The sequence below is a fragment of the Trachurus trachurus genome (assembly GCF_905171665.1).
Source record: "Trachurus trachurus genome assembly, chromosome: 14".
In the NCBI taxonomy this organism is placed as follows: domain Eukaryota; kingdom Metazoa; phylum Chordata; class Actinopteri; order Carangiformes; family Carangidae; genus Trachurus; species Trachurus trachurus.
The window spans coordinates 14349524-14367952 of record NC_139903.1 but is presented as its reverse complement, the minus strand read 5'-3'; the positions used below and the strand labels follow the sequence as shown (position 1 = coordinate 14367952).

Here is an 18429-nt window from a genome sequence, read left to right as displayed (position 1 = left end):
TCAGTGAATGAAGCAGGTTGTGTTTGGTTGTTTATTAAGATTAATGATATAAAATATGTAATTTTAAAAGTCTTTGGGCTTTTCTCCACTGAGCTTAATTTAGACGATGAGTAATGTGTGGGCTCGGTAATGGGCTGTCAGTAAAAGCTGTTTAAATAATGTGACGTTTGTATAACTTTGAACAGTCACTGTTTGTGTACTGTAGAGTTTCGGTGAAGTCACTACTTCAGTTCCTGGTCTCATCTCTTTCTATCATCTAAGATTATAGCTCTCTGTATCTCTGTCTCTATGACTCTCTTTCTCCACCACACAAAACTTACACAAAAAACCTTGAACAATGATTTATTTGAATATAATAGCAGATTTTTAGCCATGCTCACACTATGGTTCAGTCAATGGCTGTGTTCGTTTTTTCTGTCAGTCAGTCCAGCTCAGACTAAAATACAAAATAAACTGTTCATGATCCTGTGAGGATGAATCCTAATGGGCTTGATACTCTTGTGTCCAACAACTACTGGACTATTTGTAATTTTATTCTCTTTACATATGTCCATATAGTGTCCTCAGAGTGAGCTGTAATAACTTTAATGAGCTCTTGACTTTTCATTTCCAGCCAAATAACATTGGGGGTCAAAATTAGAAACTTAAAATTATTGTTATTATTTTAAAGTTTTAATTCCTTTTCTCAGTTGAAAATGAAGCGGTCTTCATATACTGGCATAGACAATAAAGCCACAGAAAAGGGCACCAACACGTACATTAATGCTTTGCAAGATTTTATTAACTGCTTTTAACTCAAATCTACAATGTTTGCCATTATACTAACTTAAAAATTATTTGTCATATAAGAAGTAAATAAACAGTAATTACACATTAGACATTACATTGACAATGTAGTATTTTTTCTTTTTCCAAATAATTACACATTAAATAAATATTGCATTTGGATTCTATATACAATAATTCCTATTGAATATATCTGAACATTGAACAATAAACACAAGTAATTACAGACGCAGTGGCATTTCAGGAGGTATTGTTAGTGAAACTATATTTACATTGTTTTATAATATTTATCTGACATTACATCATGCTGCCACTTTTACAATAGCACTATGAATATTCAAAATATTATATATTCATATACAATATTCTCACTTAGTTGTCATTTTATTAAATACACTTAGCTCAAAATAATAACACGATAGGCCTGCCATGAATTAAAATGTTCATTGTGTGTTAAAGAGATGTTCACTAATAATAGAAACACCTGTCAGTATTAATGCAATACAATTCAACATTTATTTCCTCTTATTGCCTCCTTTACAGTTTTAACAATAACTGATCATTATAACCATTTATTGGGATACTGCTGTATTAGATTGCATTAGAAGCAGGATGATAGGAACAGGTTATACTGTAGTACAAGTGTCAGAAAGTGGCACCAAATGATTATTTACTATTTAAAAAAAATATCAGTAGGTATTCTTTCCTCTGCTCTGTTGTTCTAGATTAAAGTAGCACACATCCCCCAGATTTGGTTTCCACGTAGTTTGGGTCAAGATCATTGGGCAGTTTGCCGCCCTCTCCCCAGATGTTCAGCTCTCCAAACACACCTGTTTCAATCATTTCCTCCTGCCATGGGATTGGGATACTGCCAGAGGCAAAATCATCGTAAAACTCTGTGTCCTTGTTATCCAGGACAAGACCCTTTATTGTGCTGAAGGCGCCAACATCGTCAATATCTTTGGCATAGACCATCTTTGGATCAGGGACAAATGGTGGAGGCATCATACCTTTAGAAAAAACACAGAAGATATAAACAAATTACAGTAGGGTAGGTTAATCTATCAGATTCCTGAAATTTGGGGGATTATGTCTTTTGTTCCATCCATAGCTACAGTTTCTTGAACATATATCGGCCTGTAGGATTAGATCAGATTAAATCAGTAAGAGGTTTTGCTTTACTTTATGCATTTTTGCTTGGATGGTTCAGTGGGCATCACCAACCTGCTTCCAGACGGCCCCAGTTTATTTCTTTGAAGAAAGGCTGATTCTTCAGCTCTGTGCAGTCGTTGTTCTTGAACCCAAGACGTTTCGCTGGGTCCTTCTCCATCAGGCCTTCACAAAAATCCTTCAACTCTTTTGTGAAGTTGGGTGGATATGCAACTGGATCGTTGAGAATTCTGCGAGCTACCTCGTCATTCTCTACCTAAAGAAAGACACAAACATTTTCCATAGATGAGGGAACCTCAGAGAATTAGAAGCAAATAACAGAAATCAGGATAGTTTACCTATAAAAACACCTGATTAGTACCTTTTCTCCTCGTACTCTAAAGGGCCCCTTGGCAGCAACCATTTCATACAGAGTGACTCCCAGAGTAAAATAGTCCACTGAGTAGTCATACTGTATCTTCTGGAGCAGCTCTGGGGCCATGAAACCTGTAATCATCAATGAAACAGGAGACTGCTAAGCAAACCATGGTCAGCTTGCTCAGATTATTATTTTTTCCTTGGATCGCAACATTTTCTCTCCAATGACCCCATAAACTTCATCCAAATTTTATGTATTATATTTGCTCACTCACCTGGAGTTCCCGCATATCCAGTAGTTGTGTCTTTTCCCGGTGGAAGTTCAACAGCCAGACCCAAGTCTGACAGCCGGACATGTCCTACATGACAAGGCTTTGGTTAACAGTGGCACATGGGTATTAAACCAACCACCAACTGTTATGTACCGCTATTCACTTCAAGCTAACATTAATTAAGGTATCTTTTTTTCTCTTTTATGGATGTTTTCCCTCATGGAAGTGGCTAAAGTCAAAGTCAGCTGGTTAACCCACCAGTCTTGCATTGTGATGGGTTAGGACAGATACTTGGGGCTTTAACGTCAGTATATTCATGCATTCATACAATGTTGTGGATGAGATGGCTGACCTGCATCATCCAGCAGAACGTTCTCTGGTTTCAGGTCTCTGTAGATGATTCTGTGCTGATGAAGGTGCTCCAACCCACAGATGACCTGAGCTGTATAGAAACACGCTCTCTTCTCATTGAAACCAGGGTTTTTTTCATCCACATTGTACATGTGAAACCTGAGAGAGTCAGATGGATGTTATTGTATTTTGTAAAGCCTCTGAGAAATAAAAAACAGTAGAGGAGAGAGGTGAAGCCACTCAAGGCTCCTCAAGTTGTTCTCGACTTATAGCATGACGCACCTAAGAGACTAGTCCGTATATTAGCTGTGAGGTTTATCTACCTTAGGCTGATTAGTGGGGATGAGAGAACGGCAACACCTTTACTATGTTGTTAACTACAGAAACCACTAGTACATAGCATGTGTTTTAAAAGTATAAGTATTTATGTCTGTGGGTTGATTTCACTGTTATGAAGTGTGTAAAGCTGCAGTTGGTGTTTATATAGAGCACCTGAGGTCTCCGCCATTCATGATGGTCATGACTAAGCAGAGGTCTGTCTTAGTCTGGAAGGCGTAAGCCAGTGTCACAATGAAGCGACTGTGAACTTTTGCAAGGATGCGCTTCTCCACAATGGCTCCCTATAGAAATAACCATCACAACATGATTAGTGCAACAAAAACCAGAAATGCACAATGTCAGAAATGAAAAGCCTAAGCCACACAGGTATTTAGATATTTGTTCTTTTGTCTTGTCAAACACAGGTGCCTGCAGTATGGTACAGTACTGATCTAACATGTTTATACATGTGATGTTTTGGCATGTCAAAGAAGGAGCAGCACCACCACCACATTTTTATGCACCAGTAGCCTAATTAATTAAGGTGCTTAAATGTACAGTTCACAGGTCCTCCTGGCGCTGTTCCATGGCTTACTCAAGGAGTTGCTAGTGTCATGATGAATCGTGAGTTGGCACATTTTCTTACCAACCAGAATTGTCATAGATCTGTCCTTCTATTTGAAGCTGTGCTAATTAGCTGGAGTCTTAAGTCAGTTTGAAAACCTGCAGACTGTTGTTTCTCCATGACTCAAGGGAACCCCTGGTGATGTGTAAAAGAAAAAAAAGAAGTAAACATACTTTCTGTACTTGGATCCTCCAAGCCTGGATGTGGTATGTTACTGTTGTTGATCTTTCATTTTTTAATCCTTCCTGCAGCAGGCCTAGTATTTATACCTCAACCATGAAAGTGATGCTGTCAACAAAATTAAAAGTTCATTATCCACTGGTGCTTTTAAAAGCAAAGGGCTTCAGTCTAGTCTACTGTCTCTGTGTCTGGCTCTGAGCTGCTTTGTGAGGTCTTTACGAGAGTCACAAGCTTCTTTGCATTGAGCCTTTGTGGGGAAAAACTAAACCTCTGCACTCAGTGGGACATATCCTTTCATAATGTTTCTCTGTCATTTCCTGCTCTGGGTTCATATGAGGTTGCCATCAGAACAAGCTCACTTTGTTTTGTAGCTCTTTTGTTTGACCCTGTCAGTGGCTGTGGGTAGGACCTTTAATGCTACATCTGGCCTTTACCTCGTATCCTTTGCGTTTCTTCAGCCTCTTTTTCTCCAGCTTTTTGTTGGCGTACATTTTGCCTGTTGCTTTAGCCTGACAGGCAAACACCTCCCCAAAACCTCCTTTACCCAGGACCCTGAAGTCCATGAACCAGGTCTCATCAACAGCCTGGCTCTCCAACCATTTGAACTGAACATATCGCAAGAAGTACATGCTGTTCTTGAAGCCGTCCATGGCTGTCTTCTCCAGGTGTTTTATCAGCTGCTGCTCGCTCTCTTTAAACAGTTCACCATGGACGTTCTTGAAGTCTTCCTTAACTCGAGTGATGGCCTTCTCCTCCAGGAAGCTGCAAAAATTCTTTGAAGCTGACTCATAGTACTTATTGACAATTTTTTGGGCTTTCTGCACTCTGTCCTTCTCTTGGCATACATGGTAGTCTTCAATGTCTTTCCACAGCTCTCCAGCATTTTTGTGGGTTGCGTCGCTATCCAGAAACTGTTGAAACAGTCGCTTACCGATGGGTTGATTGACACACATACTGTCAAAGGCTGTGTCCACAGTTGCCTTCATGTGTTCACAATTTCTGATGTGTGGGAGATTCAGACGGGCACGCATCTTCTTGTCGCGCATACTGGCAGCTGCAGCTCCATCAATGCTGCCTCGGGCCGACACATAGGCAGAGTTCGCCACCACCGTCTCCAAGCCACCGATGTCCATGGCTGCAACTTTGTCTGTAGCACACACACACTTAAAGTCAATGACAGTGCTGAAAAATGTCTTGGTTTGCACTGAGCAATAATGTGTTGTGAGATGCTTAACTTCTTTTTACATATTAAGTAAGTCACTAATCTGCCAAATTCCACAACAGTAAGCGTTTCAATTTAAAAACTTTGAAACCAACCAGACGCAGTTTTGTAACTTTCACGTAACCCCAATACTGCAGAAACTTTTGTACAAATTATGAAGTCCATCACTATGTTTTTTTCAAAAACCGTAAAACTTATTAAACCTTTCTTGTCCCACAATTTTTGCTCACTTGACACCAAATTTGCTACACTGCATCTTCAGACTGGCCTCCGCAAAGTTAACACCCAGATTTTTGATGTTTGAAAAATTGAGCCTACAGTGCATGAAAACATTTGACTGTAAACACATACCAGCCAATTCTTGCTAAATACATTTTCAATCTTCCTGAAAAAAAATTGATAATATTTTGAATTCTGCTCTCATGGGAATGATGTAAGAGTGGCATTTTTAAACATTAGATTTTCTCTTATGAGGCAAAACACTTATCGTTAAGAATAAATCACCAACATTTCCATGCTGTCAAGATGCAGTATTATCAGATATTAGTCTTGATAACAGAATTTTTGATATTTTGACAATTTTTGAAATCTGTCTTGACAACTGCTGCCTGGCTGTTGTCCATTTGTGACGCCACACACCAGGTCTTATTTTGAGCCAATTAGCTCAGTGAGTTAGAGGATGGTTCTTGGTGATAGAGATTGTGAGTTCAAACCTGAAGCAGAATGGATATTTTAATGTTGATGTTCTTGTTGTTTTCCTATTTTGTCTCTTGTTACTAAGATTTGCCTAAATTTGTTCAAAATTGCCTGGCCCCGACCACTGCTGCGAAGCAGCTTTAATTTCCCCTGGGTTTGTCCCATATATTGAGTCTGCATTTGTGCTCTTATGAAAAATATTTAAGGTGGAAAGAAATATTGTTGTGATATGCTGCACCCTGCTGTTGAAAAGGTAAAAGTCACTGAAGGGGACTTTTTATTTTAGATGCTCCAGACAGGAAATGAAGCTTGTGAGCAATTTCAGGGATTAAAGGGGCTACAAGACGGGGAAGGAGAGCATTTGGTCAGATTGTACAACCCAAGGTCTTTTCACTTCCTCTGTCTGGCCCTTTTTCTCTCATTTCCATTCTGCATGTTACCTCTGTGATTTTATAAAACCACAAATGATACCATTTTGAAATATCACATATTTTCCGAAAAAAACATTCAGTTTCTCTAAGACTTTCTTTTATTTAACATTAATGAAAAAAAGACACCTTTAGAAAGAAACCTGCTTTTAAGTTTTAGACTCTTTAGGAGAGAACCTATTAGAATAAGTATTATTTTTATCTCAGTGGGAATACCTCCATGTGGTATCACACTGCATGCTGAGCCATTAATGACCAGGTCTCATCATGTAATGAAGAATACACCTCCTTGCATCACACTTGGACAGGAAATGTAAAGTGTGTTAAGTCTGTCTGGATGTGTATTTCATGTGTATAAGCTGCTCTGTCTTGCCCTTATATACTGCTGGCTGCGTAGGTGCTCTCCTGACTCTGCATAATCCAGTTAACAGTGACTGCTGATACCAGAGATTTAGATGATTGACCTCATTGTTAATTAACCCTTTTGAATATGCTTAAAAAGTTGCAACACGTGAACAAAAGTAATGATATCACCATATATATAAAAAAGGTTATTGCTCTTTTTTGTGGTTTCTGAGTCATTTTTACATCGGAGAATCAAGAAATCTTGGTATGAATTGATCAGGAAATTATGATGGAATTCAAATCTTTAAAATTGTCAGGATTTAGTTTTTGATTCTGTGGTGTCTGAGTTGTGCAAAAATAATAAACCGATTTAGTTTGTTTGTGACATTGATGGAGTATTTAATGGGGTATTTTATAGAGAAACATTGATGATGTCAGTAGCCGAGTAAATAAATAGTTTTCCACTTACCCGATTCTCTTGCTGTAGCAAGGTGTCAAATCCGGCCTTGAATGCAATGAATCAAAAAGGAATCATCCAAAGTATATTTTCTTCTCTTGTTTTCTCCTTTTTCTTACATCAGCCAGAACAATAGGAAATCATCTCCGTCCTGTCAGGATCTTGAAGGTGTGTGTTCAGGGTGTGTTGGGGCATTGGGTCGAGGTTTATTCTGCACTTGAAAATCCTCCATGGTAGTTCATTAGCTGGTGTGGATTACACCCTGATCTCATTGGACGGAGCAACTTGGCAGCAGCTATTAGTGTAACTCAGCAGCAGCAGTGATTACTGATGAGGAATTTGACTCAATAAGCATCATTTAACTGTTAAACACAGAATTCATGCTTCAAGGTTAGCACGTCTTTGTAAGGGGAAAATATGTTAATTTTGACTCCTGGTTGATAGTATTCTTGATTGATCATTTTCTCTGTCCAAGCTGCAGAGCTTTGAATGATACAAATGAGAAATAATGAAAGCTGAGAAACACAACAAAGTGGAATCACCCTGTCTGTTATTTTTGTCTCCTTCTGGCACGACAGCAACCTGTCTCCTCAGTTGCAGTGCACCTCAGTGGAAGCTCAGTATTTTGCATTTCGATGTAGGAATTTAAAAAGTCAGTGTGACTCTTTGCACATCCAAAAGTCTGTAAAGAATGATGCAAAAATAGAAGAAATGCATTATGTTTGTTTCATTATTGTTTTATTTGTCACACTCACCTGCAGCATTTTAAGTTACATGCAAAAAAAAAAGAGAGATTACAACAGGTGTTTGCATTACACTGATATTATTCTATATTGTCAACCACACAGGGCTAAATTTCAGTTAACTTCAAATTGTGACACAATATACTGTATACAAGACAAACAGGTCAAACAATAGGAGAAACATTTGTGCCAAAACATAAAATGTAGGTCTGTTTAGGCTAGTTTAAGTCCATTTCCTGTCCTGTGCATCAGGCTGGGGCTGTTCAATAGACCCTGAGTGTAAATCCTATTTAAAGAGGATAGAGGTAAAACAGATTTCACATTCTAGTCTAATCCAGCTCAGTGACGGAGAAGAAACCCACCCACCCGCCCAGACAGGGAGCTCAAAAACACTGATACCTCCAGAGATCTCACGTTGCGCTTTCATCTGACAAGTCAAAAGTGAAATCATAGAAATAATATCACCATAACATTGTTGTTATTATGTGCTGAGGAAACATCAATGTCAACAATCTTTCTTTCCCATTGAACTACTGTTTCCTGTTCAATCAATTCAGTGTGACATTAAGGTCCCATCACATTTAGACACATGGTAAGTTATCATGGTGTGGGGTTTTGTCTTGTGATCCTCGTGCAGCTGAGCTTAACTGCTCTTCTGCTCTTCGGATGATTAAACAGAGATGTGGGTAAAAACAGCTCTCTCTCAGAAAATAATCTCTAATTGAGAGTGATGGTGGTGCCCTGGTGACCCACTATTCACATGAACTCACTTCACACCATCAAGAAGATTTTTAATAGAAACCCACATGAGTGTAACTGTTAAATGTCAAGAAATGCCTGATAACAAACTTTATACATGATCTCAGGAGCCTGAATCAATTATTACATGAAACTGGTGAGGGTGCTGAAAAAGGTATTGTTATTATTAATTCTGAAAGTTTTTCAAGCAATTTTCTTTTTCTTCATGATGCTGTGAACCTTTTATTTTTAACTAAGGACCTTTTTAATTAGTTTATTTGATCACTGCTTTGGTAAAGACAATTGTGCTAACAAGATCAGCCAGTTAAGTCTGACACTTACAAACGTGAAGCGAAGTTATTTTTATTCTGACACCAATTACTTAATGAAGACAGCTACTGTCCCTAGATCTGTCAGGTGGACGGACTGTAGATAGATAGATAGATAGATAGATAGATAGATAGATAGATAGATAGATAGATAGATAGATAGATAGATAGATAGATAGATAGATAGATAGATAGATAGAGCCCAGAAATAACTACTTTCTGTCGTTGACGTTTTGCTCTCATCCAGCGATAAACAAGAACAACTGGATAGTTGTAGCAACATGTCGCCCGTTCACTCCGCCTGTCCAGCCTCCTGCTCGGCGGTGCACAGGTCCAGGGCCGAGGAGCCGTTCCCATTGGCTGAGAGAACATGTGCGTCAAACGCGCTCAAGCCTCTACGATGAGATGTTCAAGGACAAACAACGTGCACGTTCAAATCAGCATCATCTTTGATGATCTCCAGTATTTTCCAGTTTTAACGATTCTGTTTTACTTTTTGTTTTTTGTTTTTTTAAATATCAAAGCTTTATCCGACATGCAATTTTGAAGTTAGATTGATAAAAGAAAAAAAAAAACACATGGATGGACATCTAGCCTATCTATTTCTGGAGAGCATCTTATCTAGCTATGTGGTCGCGATGAGAAAGTGCAAATAGTGATCTGAACTCGTATCGGCCTACTAGTGTCATGTTAATGTAAAGAGAAATTTCCCTCTAAAGGGCTAGGCTAATTAACGTGACAGAACAGACTGATTCCAGGGGCACTGGTTCATCTTACCCAGAGCTGATTGATTTATTTTTAATAGCCTAATCTCTAGTGTGACAGTAGCCTTGTCGTGCCAAGGTGCGCGCGCGTTCATCCAGGAACTACGATACTGCGCTTGATGTCATCTAAATAAAGTAAACTACGCACATTTGCATTGTTTGATTCATCGTTTTAGTGTTCTAGTTTTATCAGCGAGGTTTTGCAAAGTTCGTCTATCAAAATAATTATCAACGCACAGAACGTAGTAGCCTAGGCTACTGAAAAACCGAGGCAAGATCTGGCAACAATCAGCTTCTGGCACGACAGCTGTCAACAGCAACAACAAAAAACTGTCTGAGGTAATACAGAAAACATGTACTAACAACAGAACAACAATAGACGAACAGACAAATATGTCATGTATGAGAAGATCTACTGCACAACACAGGCGTCAGGGAGGCGACACGATGCCCCACCAGGCCCCCAGCAATGCGCATAGGCCAGAGGCCCCCAGAGAGGGGTACAAGACCCGGACCGGACAGCCTGGACAGGTCAGTGCAGGATCGCCCCTCCCTCACAATATCTGTCTCACTGTCTGTTGAATAAATAAATGTAGGCTAGCCTATTTCTTTGTCAAATAATCAGTTTGTTGTTTCTGTTAGACAGTATAATCAGTCGCCTATAGGCCTACATGTTTGTGTGTGTTATGGGGAAAACAGTGTAAAAAAAAAAAATGATAGAGTTAAATTAGGTACAGTAAGTAGGAGTGTGTTCGATAGATAAGGAAAAAAGTGAATAGTCTACATGGAGAATAGATTGGTCAGTGTTGGTCAGACCACATACATGATCACACTGAGTCTGTACAGGTCAACATGACCCAGCCAGGCAGCCACTCCGCCTGCCAGACTGGTTCTTGATCAACAGTAAATATTTCAAAGCAGATATTTTCCCGAAGTATATTTTACAACCACGAGGAAATTTATTCATGATGAAAACAGGCTAGTGTTCATTTCCCCCTATTAGTACTAATGAGTTTGCAACTGCAAAATATCAGCTGTTTCAGTGAAAACAAACACGAGGATGGAACAGAAACTGGGACAGAAATTGATCTGTCATTTTTCTCACTCATTAAAGCCTGCAGCCTACTTTCAGTTTTGATTTTGATTCAACATCATATTTAGAGGCGATAAAATCAGGTAAATTGACTAATGACCCCACTAATATAAGGTAATAACGATATATTAGTTAATTAAAGTCATAATTAGACCTTATTGTTGATTATTGTAAATTTAGCAGCACCGATTTAAAGGTATCAAACGACATCCGGAATTACGAGTTTACGAGGGGGTCGTGAAGTACTCTCATGTCTGCGCACGGAAGAAGCGGGCTGTGTATGTGTGTATGTGTCTATGTGTGTGCTCGTGTGGGTGTGTGTGTTGTGTGGTGTACAGTACAGTAAGTGGGAGGAGGAATCGCTGCAGAGCTGAAAGCCGCCGACATGAAGGACACATCGGCCTGAACACATCTGTCCTGCCGCCGGACGGTCGCGATGGATTTCGTGCTGAGCGGAACCGCTGCGTGCGGAGCGTGTCTCTTCACCAACCCGCTGGAGGTCGTCAAAACGCGGATGCAGCTGCAGGGAGAGCTGCAGAGCCGGGGCACCTACCAGGTCTACTACCGAAACGTGTTCCACGCTTTTTACACCATCGGGAAAGTGGACGGGCTGGCCGGCTTACAGAAAGGACTGGCGCCCGGGCTGGTGTATCAGTTTTTTATGAATGGAGTCAGACTCGGCTCGTACGCCATCATCGAGTCCTCTGGGTACATCCACACCGAGGGAAGGGTCAGCGCGTTGAAAACCACGTTAGCCGGGGCTGTGGCTGGAGTCGTGGGGGCCGTGATGGGCAGTCCCGTGTACTTGGTCAGTATCTGTGTCAATCTGAGGCCTGACGTCATTGTTTTGCATCGTTATAATTGGTGTGACACTTCAAGGTGAGAAGTGGAAACATGTGAACACAGTGTGTCTCCTACTTGACAGGTCAAGACTCATCTGCAGAGTCAGTCCACCTCCTCTATTGCAGTTGGACATCAGTATAAACACCAGGTACTGTAACATCATCACCATCACCCAACATGGAGGTGTTTGACATGAGTGACAGCCAGGCTTCATCCCTTTGCTCGTGTGTCCGTCCTCTTCCTCCCAGGGGATGGTCCACGCTCTGGCAGCCATCTACAGGCAGCATGGCATTCTGGGACTGTGGAGGGGCTCCAGTGCTGCTGTACCCAGGGTCAGCGTGGGGTCAGCCGCTCAGCTCTCCACCTTCTCCTCCTCCAAGGAGCTTGTGCTCGACCTACAGGTTAGAAAACCACTCTCTTCCGAGGTTTGATCTCAGTGTAGAAGTCAGCTAAAGTCAGTTGTGGTGACGGAGACCAGGCTGACTGCAGGAATGTTGATTATGTTAAAGCTGCACGTCTGTGGTATGAGTTCACTGCTCAAGAATAAACAACTGTCTTGGGAAGATGTTAATTTTACTGACTGCTTATCTTAGATACAGCTGCTGTGGTGATTCTTATTATAGTCAAGCCAACTCTTAAAACATTTGTTTTGACTATAATAATCGTTACAGCTATATCAAGGATTAATATATAATATCAAATGTAGCCTACTGTAATATACTTTGTTGTTAGTCAGATAAAACCAGCGGTTTGAAGATATCACATCACATCTGAATCGTAATCTTTTGTCCTGATATTGGCCTTTACTCTCTCTGTTCACCAGTCAAGTGATAATGAATAAACATAGATTCACTGATCATAGAGTAATCAATAGTCGAATTGAGAAGAGATCTAGTCAGTGGCTGTGTACAGATTACAAAAGCAGCCATTGTGGCTCTGACAAAGTGCTCGGCACTGCACTCTTTCTGGAATAGAAATTGGACACCTTTTTTTGCCCCCCCACTGCCCCATGGCTCCCACCCCCACCCGCCTGAAAACATGAGGCTTACACAACTAGTGCACCAGGGAGTTCACTGGGAACTGGTGGCTGCTGATCAAGTCCTACTTAAAATGCGCTCCTTTATACTAAACTAAATACCAGACCCACTTGGGTAGGAAGTGTGTGTGTGTGTGTTTGACCCGTCTGCAGAACAGAATCTGAACCACCATGGCCACAGTTGTGTTACTCAGACTTCCTTAGAGCTATTTTAACAGGTTGGTGGATTCTTGAGTGAGGGCGATAAGTGGGGTCTGTTGACATGTCGCTAAACCTGTTGTTGCTATGTTGTCCATTCAGTCTCTTCTGTTCAAACCAAAGTTTTCTATTCTCTTGTGTAATAAAAGCTCTAGACTGTAGCTACTGAAGTGTGTGTGCACGCAAGCGTGTGTGTGTGTGGACTAAAAATAGAGCCATTCTTCCATCCGGCTGAATGTGGGAGATCATGACCCGTTAAAATTAGCCGTGGCTGCTCACATGGTGGTACCTTGATGACGCAGCATCACTGCACTGGAGTGTTGTTCTATGTCCTGTTATTTCTCACTTGTGTCATTCTGCTTCTGAACACTTCTTCTGCTTCCTCCTTGTTTGAGGTTGTTGCTTCATAATGTTGTAATTTCATTCCTCCCAAGGTTTTCCCTAAGGACAGCTGGCTGGTGGCCCTGACTGCCGGCATGATCAGCAGTGTGGTGGTGGTGTTGGCTATGACACCTTTTGACGTGGTGAGCACCCGGCTCTATAATCAGCCTGTGGACCATCTGGGCAAGGTGAGGACACAGAAGTTATGATTTTCTTTCTTTCTTTCTTTCTTTCTTTCTTTCTTTCTTTCTTTCTTTCTTTCTTTCTTTCTTTCTTTTCATTTATTCCAACCAAGGCAATTTCACAATTTGACAATATCATCACAACATTTCTTCCATTGGTTGGAAGGGAGCAGGGAGAAGATACATCTTATATTGCCTGCCCCTCACTCAATATAAATTATAATTTTCATAAAATGCAGACTTTCTTTAAAGGGATAGTTCAACATGTTGGCAAATTGGCCCATTGCCATAATCCCTATAGTCTTTGGAGTAGGTTCGTTACTTTTATTTGTCGGTGTAAGCTATTTTTAGAATGGCCCAGCGCAGCCACGAGCTGCTCAGAGCTACGCTATGGAGGCTCATGGGAATTCTTGGTTTCCCTCATCAAACTCATCAAATACACAATCCAACAACTCCAAAACGCTCTGGTGGACAAGTTGCTGGATTGTGTATTTGATGAAGGAAACCAAGAAATCCCATTAGCCTCCATAGTGTAGCTCTGAGCAGTTTGCGGCTCTGCTCTGCCATTCTTAAAATAGCTTGCACTGACAATTAAAGGTAACAAACCTACTGCTATGACTATAGGGATTATGGCAATGGGCCAATTTGCCAAAATGTTGAACTATCCCTTTAAGCAATAGACATCCAATGAACTTTTGTTAGTGCCTCTATGTGGTATGTTTTATTGCAACTTTTAGGGGCAGCTTTAACTGTACAAGATAATTTACAACAACTATGGACTGTATGCAGATGGGTGTAGCCTCTGTGACGTCTAGGGATGCATCGATCCGATATTAAGATTGGATATCGACCCAGATGTTGACTATGTAGCTAGATCGCGTATCGGATAGCGGAGCTGATCCATGACGCCGATCTATTCACAACACAGAGCAACAGCATTTTACAAAGTTAGAAAAGTAATGTTAAAGTCCAGCCTGATGCCTTCACTGTCTTCCACATGGCAAGGTGTACAGATGTTAATTCAACAGTGGTATCGGATCGGTATCGGTATTGGCCAATATGCTAATATTGGTATCGGCATTGGGACTGAGAAAGCTGGAAAAATTGGTAAAGAGGAGCTGAAATGTCAGTGTATAGCCAATTTGTTACCTTTCACTCAAAAGTGCCACACCCTTAATCATAGGACATAACAGTTAGACAGGTACGTCTGAAAAATTCACCTCTGTACAGTTGCCAAGTTAGAGAAACTCTACTATACAAGCCAAGGCCTTTTTATGCATCAGGATGTAAATGGCGAAGCCATTTTAACATGAGATTCTGTGAGGATTCACTCGTTGTTTTGGTTTGTTCAGTCTTGAGAGGCCGTTGAGGAACTGCAGTTTGTTACCTCTCTGTCTTGGCTTCATTTTTCAGGTGCTGAGGTTGTAGCTTTGAGACTAGCAGCTCACTCCTGGTCTTATGACAACGTCTCTGCTTCTGCTGCACTGATTTTGATATATGGTCATTTTAACAGTTTTAACAGTCCTCTGTGAGTCTGGCAGATTAATACACATGCAGTGCTAAATTGGTGGAGTAGTGGTTTAAGGATTATAAGGATTATAGTATTTGATCACAAAGGGAGGCTCATACACTCATCACATCCTGCTGGGACATTGGGCTGACTGTCATCTTCTCATCTTAAAGGGGCAGCTTTATAAAGGATTCGCTGACTGCTTTTCCAAGACGCTGAGGAGGGAAGGACTGACAGGACTCTACAAAGGCTTGGGAGCATCCTATTTCCGGCTCGGTCCACACACAATTCTGTCACTGTTCTTCTGGGACGAACTGCGCAAACTATACCAGCAGTACAGATAACACCGGACAAGGAGGCATGGAAATGGGTAACTCATTAAGCTCCGAGTGCACGGGTTAAATGAGTCCTCATTTAATGAGTTTACTATTATGAGGTAGAAGAAAAACCAGAGGATGCTCTCCTTTCTTAACAAGACAGAGAGAGGGCAAAGGTAACATTTTACACTCCAATAAGAAAACAGATTAGTAGAGTTAAAATGCATCGGGGAGAAGGGTGGAAAAGTCAAAGCTGCACGTCAAGAGCTCTGAACTGGGATAGTGTTGGTGATAACTTCTTACACATTAGACCCCATATACAGTAATCTGTATGTCCAGTGGGGTAAATACAGCAGACATCACAGGTCTTTAACTCTTCAGTTTCATCATTCCAAAAGAGATAAAAACTATCTGCTCTGGGAACAGCCAACTACTTTCTGGAGAACGGATCACATGAATGAATTGTGCCAACAGCCACAGCCTTTGGCAAACAAACTCTTACTTTTACACTGTCTGGTGCTAATTGGCAGTTGGCAGCTGTTTCATGCTAAGCTTACATAGGCAACAGTCTAAACCAATAGGGAAACACATGTATTTTGCATTGGGAAGCAGCACCAATAAAATAAAAAAAACCTGCATCAGCCTTGAAGTGATTCTGAGTGTACTGAGGGAGGATTTTACCACAAGCATCTTTACCTTCAACATAAGTGTTTGAAGGGCAGTGAAAAAACTTTTAAAACCTGATTTTAAACCCTCAGAACTTTATTTAAAGCTCTAGTGGGGACAGTAATGTTCCTACAGATCCTGAACCTGCCGTTTTGTTAATTTGTACAACATGAAGTCCTGAAGTCAAAGGGTGTGTCTATAATCACTCATTAACTTATTAAGTGCAGAGGAATATACTATAGTGAGCCAAGTGGTCTTTCAGTGTGAGCACAATGCATGCTGGTATGTACTACTCGGTTGCCCACTACTCTTCATGATGCCTTGTGTGGGATATGGTGAGCCCACTATACAGTATATCAGAACTTAGATAATTTTCACTATATCAAACAGCAGACTCACTCTATAGTGGACTGGACAGGGAGTAGTGAGTGATTATGGACACAGCCTATGTCTGTTACTGCTCAAATATTTAATTTAATATTTTTCAAACACGCCATATTTGACCTTCATGGTGTTCAGTAGTTTCAAAATTGTTCAAATTGGTAGATTTTTCTACAGTAAGTACATTTTAGAGTCTACAGAATTCTGGGGATACTACTATGGCATTACTGTTTATGACAACAGTTCTAGTATAAGTCATTAAAATGTAGCTACCTTACAAAGGTTTGTTAATTAGAATTAAGAAACATTATTTATCACATGTCTTTGTGTTTGTATGGCCTTTGAGGTCTTGAAGTTCCCTTTATTCAAGACAGTGTTTTGTTAACAATCTATCAACACTTTGGTGGTGGTTTCTACAAGAGTATTTAGTTTAGATAAATGATCGTTAACATCATGTACATACGTATAGTGAATACACAACCTCCTGGTTTACACCAGAAGCACCAGACGGTTGGAGCTGCTGCACCAGTTACTGAACTGATTTTTCTGCGCACTTCACACATCACCGGGTGTGGTCACTGCTGTTAACATTACTTTCTCTATAGGGAGTTAGCGCGACTGATACTTTGTTCATGAAGTGAACGATACTCTGCAAAGTGTCAAGAATTTTATAATATGTTATAATATTAGTGATTGCAGCAGTGACAAACATGACATATATTGATATGACGACACAATGTGTTTGTCATAATATAATAATAATAAATGCACTGTAGCTAGAAGACGCAGCTTTCAACCTGATCTCCATAACACAAGATGGGAGACTAATGTTATTGAAGTGAATTTTATACCATGAAGTTGAAGCTATGAGCATCTTACATGAAGAATGTTTCGTTAGCAGGCGGTTGCCATTTTTATACTTCTCAAGTAACTTTGTCTTCTCAATGTAACAACACTGTAAAACATTGTATATTGTTCATTCTGGAGTTTTTTTTTTTTAATGTCTGGATTCATCCTGCAGCTGTAAATTTAACCAAAATGGAAAATATCATTAATGAAGTTATCAACTGTATTGTAGATTTCATAAATTGACAGAACAATAACAAGGTAGATGATGTAGTTTCTCCTAAACCACATTATTAGACTATAATAGTGCAGGCAGTTCTGAGAACAGAAATGATTCCTGTCAAACAAACTTTGTGCCTAAAATTGTGTGCCATTTGTTTAGTTCACATCAGGCCAACTGGGTAATATTTGGCAGTTCAGAGACCAAAAATCGGACAAAAACTAAACTGGCTGATGATTCCTTCAAAGAAAAATCTCTATTTTTTATTTTTGTTTTATTCCAAGCAGAAACAAACCATTCTAGCCAATTACTGATCAGGAAAATGTCTCAGTCAGATTCATTTCAGGGCAACAACAACAGTTATTATGCAGATTTTTTAATGGTAGTTTGTTCTGTGAATGCAAAGGAAACCTGTTAACAGTGGTCCAGAAAGATTACAAACTGAACGGTTACTGGTTAGTTTTTATCATTTAAGGTCTTGAGAAGTGGAAAAGGTCAAAATGTATAGGGAGCGAGTGATGATGATGATGATGATGATGATGATGATGATGATGATGATGATGATGATGATGATGATGATGATGATGATGATGATGATGATGATGATGATGATGATGATGATGATGATGATGGTGGCTCTGTTGCAAATGGTTCCAGTGTAAACTCTGATGACTTATGTACTGTATGATGAAACCGTTTATCCTTAGCGTTGAACCGGGTCAGTGAATGTTACACGCAGCAGTTTGGTAATGAATGTGTAACAACAATGTATTTCAGGTAGCCAATATCTCTGTGTAATGGACATGAGGAGCAAATAAATGATCTGACAGTGAGGTGACAGGCGTTGTGGTTTTTGCCTTGGTCTACATGGGCGGGATTATGTATCAGAAAATGCTGCTAATCATGTTATAGGCCGTTACCACCTGTGCCTTGTACTATATTAATGCTAGTTAGTTAATAGGGCTAAGCAATGGG

At 40.2% G+C, this 18429-nt stretch overlaps 2 protein-coding genes across 2 annotated transcripts; one reads left to right on the top strand and one right to left on the bottom strand.

The window, feature by feature from the left end:
- Positions 1 to 1512: 1512 nt before the first annotated feature.
- grk1b (G protein-coupled receptor kinase 1 b) lies at positions 1513 to 5192 on the bottom strand (the record flags this gene model as incomplete). Its single annotated transcript, XM_083986183.1, has 7 exons — positions 1513 to 1796; positions 2011 to 2212; positions 2318 to 2442; positions 2589 to 2672; positions 2938 to 3095; positions 3429 to 3556; positions 4494 to 5192. 7 exons carry the CDS (start codon positions 5190 to 5192, stop codon positions 1513 to 1515), a joined length of 1680 nt encoding a protein of 559 aa, XP_083842309.1.
- Positions 5193 to 10900: 5708 nt separating this feature from the next.
- Positions 10901 to 18287, top strand: slc25a35 (solute carrier family 25 member 35). The gene is made up of 5 exons (XM_083987107.1): positions 10901 to 11682; positions 11800 to 11865; positions 11966 to 12118; positions 13386 to 13520; positions 15198 to 18287. Exons 1-5 carry the CDS (start codon positions 11311 to 11313, stop codon positions 15366 to 15368), a joined length of 897 nt encoding a protein of 298 aa, XP_083843233.1. The 5' UTR covers positions 10901 to 11310; the 3' UTR covers positions 15369 to 18287.
- The last annotated feature ends 142 nt before the right edge of the window (positions 18288 to 18429 follow it).